The sequence below is a fragment of the Gavialis gangeticus genome, unplaced genomic scaffold (genome assembly GCF_001723915.1).
Source record: "Gavialis gangeticus isolate Ggan-Ray unplaced genomic scaffold, GavGan_comp1, whole genome shotgun sequence".
Lineage (NCBI taxonomy): Eukaryota > Metazoa > Chordata > Crocodylia > Gavialidae > Gavialis > Gavialis gangeticus.
Window position 1 is genome coordinate 35,322,276 of NW_017728993.1, and position 6,709 is coordinate 35,328,984.

The 6,709-nt window shown below is 41.0% G+C and overlaps 2 protein-coding genes across 3 annotated transcripts in view; one reads left to right on the top strand and one right to left on the bottom strand.

The window, feature by feature from the left end:
* The window catches only part of WDR63 (WD repeat domain 63), a 57,306-nt gene that overhangs the window by 48,524 nt on the left and 2,073 nt on the right, over window positions 1–6,709 (top strand). For both annotated transcript variants that reach the window (XM_019501539.1, XM_019501538.1), the window contains 4 exons: window positions 996–1,059; window positions 3,275–3,405; window positions 4,322–4,526; window positions 5,529–5,620. In XM_019501539.1, coding sequence (XP_019357084.1) covers window positions 996–1,059; window positions 3,275–3,405; window positions 4,322–4,526; window positions 5,529–5,620 — 492 coding nt within the window. The remainder of the gene's footprint in view (window positions 1–995; window positions 1,060–3,274; window positions 3,406–4,321; window positions 4,527–5,528; window positions 5,621–6,709) is intronic.
* SYDE2 (synapse defective Rho GTPase homolog 2) overlaps window positions 1–6,709 on the bottom strand; it is a 113,587-nt gene that overhangs the window by 4,625 nt on the left and 102,253 nt on the right. The gene's annotated exons all lie outside the window — the stretch shown is intronic.

Below are 6,709 nucleotides of genomic sequence, written 5' to 3' on the forward strand. Positions count from 1 at the left end.
GGGGAGTCCATCCCAACAAGAGGCGGGGGGGGGCAGAAAAAAGTACTGAGAAAGTAAGAGTACTGTCAAAATGAGTATGGGCAGGGGGAAGTGGACACACAGAAAAAGGGTAAAAGGTTTCAAAGTGGCTGTAGGCCATATCTGACCTGAGCTCACTGAAAATAGCATTTCACCTCAAACCAAGGGAGTTGAGAGGAATGGAAGAGCACAGAGAGCATGCTGCCCTTAATATCCTCAATTCAAAACATGAAGAGGGGAGAGCATATGTGCACTGTATAGATATTGCTAAAGCAAATTAACTCCAGGCTTGAGAATTTGAGGGACATGTGCACCTACAGTTGGAATACGCATATGCCCAAGTACTTGCAAGAGATTTTTATTTCATAGCCAAACGAACCAAACCGAAACATGAAAAAATAATGTGAACAGTTGCCAAATCTTGTAGTTGTGCTCACAGCAAAATATTTTTTGCACAAAACGTAGCTTGCATTGAATTTTTTCATTTAGCAAAGTGAATCAGAATTTGCAGCCTTAAACACAGGAACTCTATAACAAGCTTTTGTTAAAGGTTTGCAAGGCTGTCCAGCTTGTAAGGAGCTGGGGACTTCAACAGTGAGTGCCATGGCTCCCATGGGCCTCACATTTCATGGCCTTCCTGCTGTACTGTGCATCCTGCCTCATCCTAAGCTCCCTGGCTGCAGGCTCCCCCATCATACCTCTGAAGTACTCCAGGGCAAAGCCTCCCTTAGAGCCGTGGGCTGAACTGAGCTGCACTACCTCACCCTCTGGGGTGGGGAAGGGGGAGCCAAAGGGAGAGGGAGCCTGGAGAGCCCTGCTGCTTCTGTAACCAGAAAGATGGGGGGAGTGGCAGCTGGGTGGGAGCCCCAGAGATGCAGTTTAGCCCACTACATAACCCACTGCTTGATCTGTATTTGAACAGTTCTGTTATAGTTTGCTTTGCTATTTGTATCTATTCGATGTCTCCCGCGTTATAGGATGGTGAACTCATTTATTCCGACTGGAAGATGGAAAGAGAAAGTGACACGGGAAGACTGATTAGTAAGTTCAGGTTTCTTGCCACCAACTAAAATTGCACATTTAAAGCTAGCCTTTTTTGAGAGATAGATTTAGGCCTTCTTTAATTATACAGAGCATTAATTTGGAAGTCTGCATTACCAATTTGACTCATCAATGACAATAGTAATTAGGAATGAGATCCCAAACAAATATTGAAAATAGTTCAACTGTTACAATAGAGCAGAGTATAGCCATTCCATCATCACTGTGAAAATACGATCAATGATCAAAACATAATAGTTCCATTTATACTAGTTGTCAAAACAAGTGAATTGGCATGGAAAATGTGGGCTCTTGTGCCTGTTCCCATCAGCAGCTCAGTTCTGGACTTTAAGTAGGACTTAAATGCAAGCAGATATACTGACACCTTATAAATACAATTTTACAAAAAAATCCTGCGTCCAGCACACACACAAAGCAGCAGTAGCAGTGTAGAGCAGAGACTGGCAACATTTTTGGCCAGAGTGCCAAAAACACTCACAACCTCAACTTGTAAGATGTTGGTGTGCCAGGGGTGGATGGCAGAGAAGTCACGAGAGGCCCGATCCTTGTTGTGGCAACACAGCCCCAGTCGCTGGCCCACCATCTGCCACAAGGTGTGTGTGTACCTGTTGCCAGGAATGAGCCAGGCCAGAGCTCCACGGACCCTGCTTGAAGCCTCCCACCTGTCTGCCACAACCAGCTCGGGCTGCTCACAGCAGGCAGAGGGGAGGCTGCAAGCAGCTGCATCAGAGTCCGGGGAGCCTCAGCCTGGCTTATTGCTGGCAGCAGGTGCATGTGCGCCTGAGGCGGATGACAGGGAAGGGGCCATGGCTGTGCTGCCACAACAAGAATCGGGCCCCTCACAGCTCCCCCGCTGTCCGTCCCAAGGCTTGTGCGCCAAGCAAAATGCCTTCCTGTGCCACAGGGTTGCCTACCTCTGATGGAGAGGTTCCCACCTCCAAAATTCTATTCACTTCAGCGTGTTGTGGGATTCAGAGCTTAAATGAAACCTTTTAAAATAAGAAATTCAGTTTTGCTAAACATAACAAAATTATTGAAGAAACCAATATTAATACTTCATTTGCATATGCATTTAAAATCAAAAGGTCAGCAATGGTGATATAGTAATGGTGCACTTTGAATAGTTTGGGGATGTATCAAAGAACTAACACTGTACAATATTTGAGCATTCATTTGACAATATAAAATCAGGTGCAAGAAATATTACATATATTGTGGAATTGCATTGACATAATGCTGCTGTAAGAACCCAAATTTCCGTATTTCTTGACATGCTAATTTTAACTGGAATGGCATTTGCTTTTACTAGTCAAATATTAGCATTTTTAGCTGAGGATATTCAATGTAGAACATTATATTGTGAGAAGCTGAAACATTAAAATTGCTTTTATTGTTTTGGTTATGAACTAAGAAATGCTGACTAATCTACCAATTCATAGAAGCACAACTCAAGGTCTCTCTTTATAGACAAGTGAGCAGCATATTTCAAAATAGAAATATTTATTTCTTACTTCTAAAATAGTGTCAGCATTTCATGGAAGTACATGTGGACCAGGAAAACACTAGTATAAATGACTGAATTAATTAAATGTAGTCTTGAAAGGCAGGTACCATGCTTTTAATAGCTCCCCTCTGAAGCCTCTGGCCTATGGGACTCTCACTAAGAAGCTGGCTGATAAAATTTACTAGAAAATTACAACAAAGAGACTTAGGGTATGTATAGGTGTTACATTTAGATCAAACTAACCAAGGTTAGGAGCAGGCCTCCTGCCATTTTTTTTCCTTCCCCTGGCAGAGCCTGCCCACATAAGCTGCCGGTGGGCTACACAGCTGCTGAGCGGTGGGGGCCCCAGTCCTTCCCTCTGTGGCGGTCCTTCCCCTCAAGTGTCCACATTTATAGGCATTTAATCAGGTGTTTTAGCCAGGTGGCATTCACCATTATGGGAGCTAGACTTTACAAGAATCCTCTTGTACAAACTTTTAGATACATTGAGGCTGTTTTACTTTATCTGAGCTACTCAGCTCCAAAGCATCTGCATCAGAGGCACCTAAAAGAAGGAATATATAATGCTACAGAGCTTGATTTTACAGACCTTATTTCAGCATAAAATAATCCCCACTGGGAGAATGGTTGTAGGATCAGAGCCAGAGGAAATAGAGTTATAGGTAACAATCATCTTTTTCATTTCTTTAGGTCAGAAACCAGCTAATAAATATACCATCCATGATGGAATTGTCAATACTGTACAGAGATCTCCGTTTTTTAAAGACATCATTCTTAGTATTGGAGGCTGGAATTTTGCCATATGGAAAGAAGGTGTTACAGTAAGTTACTGTGAAAGCAGTTACTGTAAAAACAGTAACTCCATCAACAGTAATTGATGGAGATAAAAAAAGAGAGTAGCCATAACATATTGCCTCCAGGGCAGTACTTATGGAAGTGATGGTAGATAGCCAAGTCTCCCATTTGGAAATAAATTGATAAAAAAAAAAAAAAAGCAGCAGCTGTTTTTTTGCTGTCCAGTTGTTGTTTTTGTTTAAAGTTTTGTAAACTTGGTTCCTAGGAGAGAGGAAGTAACTTTTTTCTAATACAGCTTTGTGAAAACTGTGGCTTCTTTGCAACCTATTTCCATTTCCAGCAGTCTGCTGTCAGAGGATCCTGAAGATAAGCAAAGCCCAGAAGCTTGAGACAAATTGCAGTGAAGCCAAAAATAATCTGAACAGCAGAGAGAAAACAAGTAATATGCAGTCATTTCTTTTGGTTGTTTAGAGTTAATGGCATGTAGAGGGTCAAAACAGCTAGTTCTGAGTAGAAGGAAATGCAGCTGCTTCTTTCAGAGATAGCAAAGATAAGAATGACTGCAGGAGTGCCTGAACCAGTGGGGAAGTCTTGGTCAACTGAGAGGGGAGAAAAGCATTTTTCACAATCTACCATTTGAAATACAGAAGTTTAGAAATACAGAAGTTGCATTAAGCAAAGCCCAGAAACGACAGACCTTAGCTATGGAAAGCCAGAATACCTCAACTAAGGGAATGGACATGTACTTCCTTACTTCTCCACTTTTCTATGGCAGTCTAGCACTAAACACATTTTTTGACACTACAGTTATTCTTCTACTACAATCATTCTAGTGGTGATGGTTCCAAATTTCAAAAGCAGGAGGCTGGAAATAGTTTGGAACAGATGGGTTTGGTTTTGATTGGTTTGGTTTGACTCTTGCGTTTCTCTCTCTCAATTAAGAGTGGACCAATACTTCAATCATGTTGCTCCCCAAAAAGATATACAGTAGGACACTGGTCCTTGTCAAGAGCAGGAGTATTTTTCATCGGTAGAGAAGATGGGAATATTGATATTTGGGACCTACTGGAGAAAACTCATGAACCATCCCAGACCCAGAACATCTCTATATCCATGATCACCTGCATTAAACCCTGGATTGTCTCTTGTATGTTGATGATGTTTTACCATAACATTGTATTTTTAAAATAATTATACCTTGATTCTGCAAAGTCTTATGGAAATCCTTAGTGTTACTGACTGTTCATAGTCAGTCTGGGAGATTGTGCTCTGCATAAAATTCAGCATGTGCATACCAGTAAGTGTTTTCGGGATGGGACCCCTCACGTTTTGTTAGGAAAAAAGCACCATTTCTTTTGTTTTCTAACAAAACAAAATAATTTGTAGTAAGGGACATTTGTTAGAAAAATAAGTCAAAATAAGGTATTTTTTGCTGTTAAAAACAAAACAAAACAAAAAACAGGCCTTTGGGAGCTGTTTACTTTCTCCACATTTACAATAAACATCAGTATGCAAGCTAGTACATTTCCAAAACAGCTTCACGAGGTTTAATAATTTTATTTTTGAAACTGTACATCGTAACACATTTTTAAATTAGTCTCGCAGGCATGTTACATAACGTACTGTACAGAACAAACAAGAGCTTTCAAATATTTACTTTTTCCTGTGGGAAACCAAAGAAGCCACAGAAGTTCCATGTTCTTTACCAGACACCAAGATGGACATGGACCATCTTTTCACTGTGTACAGAGCCTGACACAAATAGTTCCCAGTCTGTTTAGGATCTGTGGGTACAATCTAAAAATTTACAATGACTCAAATAACCATATTTGGTAATGTGTATGAATAGCTTAATAGAAACTCTAACCAAGTAATGCTAGAGTTCATGGGTAAGAACACAGAAATATGGAAATTGTCATAACAGATCAGTCGCAACAGGCCAGCTATTCTAGTATTGACTCCTGCCAGATACCACCATTGGGAGAAGAGGCAAGAAATGCCATAATGGATAATTATGAAATAATTGATTTTTAGAAGGAATCTCTTCCTAAACTAACTATTAGTGGGTGACTTTTGTCCTGAGGTCTGAGGGTTATGCAAATATGCTAATCTGCTGATTGTATCATTTTTATTTTTGATAACCTTACAGCAAAGCAGCATTTTTTAGCCATATCTGATGACTTGGGAACACTACATATTTTAGAAATCTCTTGGACGTTAAGTCATCCTTCAAGCAATGAGGTTTGTAATATCTTTTACATATGACCAAATACCTTGTGGGGCCTCTGGAAAAGTTGAGAGAAATGTCCTTGTGCATTATTAGATGCCTGTATATTAAAGGTGATTAAATTGGGGTCACTATGCCCCGCCACTATTATTTTATAACATCGCATGTACCAAACAAAGTTGAGCCTGCCCTGTATTAAGATGGGAGATTATTAGGGAAAACCTAAGTACTGGAAAATAGTGCACAGAACTCCACCTTTATAACCAAGCAACATGACAAAAGTAGGAAAGCCTGGACTCTTTTTGGCCATGTGCATCAAGTGTCACCTGTTTTCATAAACTATGGGAATCAAAACAACATGACTTAACATTCAGAACAGTAAATATACTAAATCCCTATCCTCCCCCCACATTTTCTTTCTGCTTGTCTGAATTTTTCCCTTTAAACTTGGCCTGTTTCCAGTTAAGTCAATGACATAGTACAGCTTTGCACTGAGAACCTAGCTCTAAATCTTTTAGGGGCCAGTCCTGTAAGCCTTTACTTACCTGATTGTACTTGCTGTTCAAGTGATCAAGGACTATTCGTATCACAAAGAATTTGTGGAATTCCATACATTTTGCATTTCTTTCTCTCTGTAACTGATTCAGTCTCATTCCTTTCCAAGGAAAGCAGATTAGAGCCATCTTGTCCATTCTAGCAATCTTCCTTGGTGGCTGCTTGGTTCCCCTTATTCTCCTTCCTTTCTCAGACCTCTTTTACTCATTTACGCACTTCTAGATCAGGGTAGCATGGGGCCTGATCTCAGCATGCAGGGTTAGGTGGAGGCACCATGGGTACCAAGAGCCTAATTCCAGGACACTGGGCTGGATGGGGCCTAATCGTGGCACATGGGGCCATTATGGAGCCCAATTTGGCCCTGCACTACTCATCTGGTCTGGAGGGCCAACACCGTGAGCCCCACTGATTTATATTATTACAGAGCTGTATTTTCTTGTCTGTATTTTAAAAGATGCTTTATACCAGGGGTTTTCAGCCTTTTTAAAAGTGTACCCCCAGCAACCAGATGCAAACCAGAGGGGGTGCAGGGGTGGTGCACAGCTGGG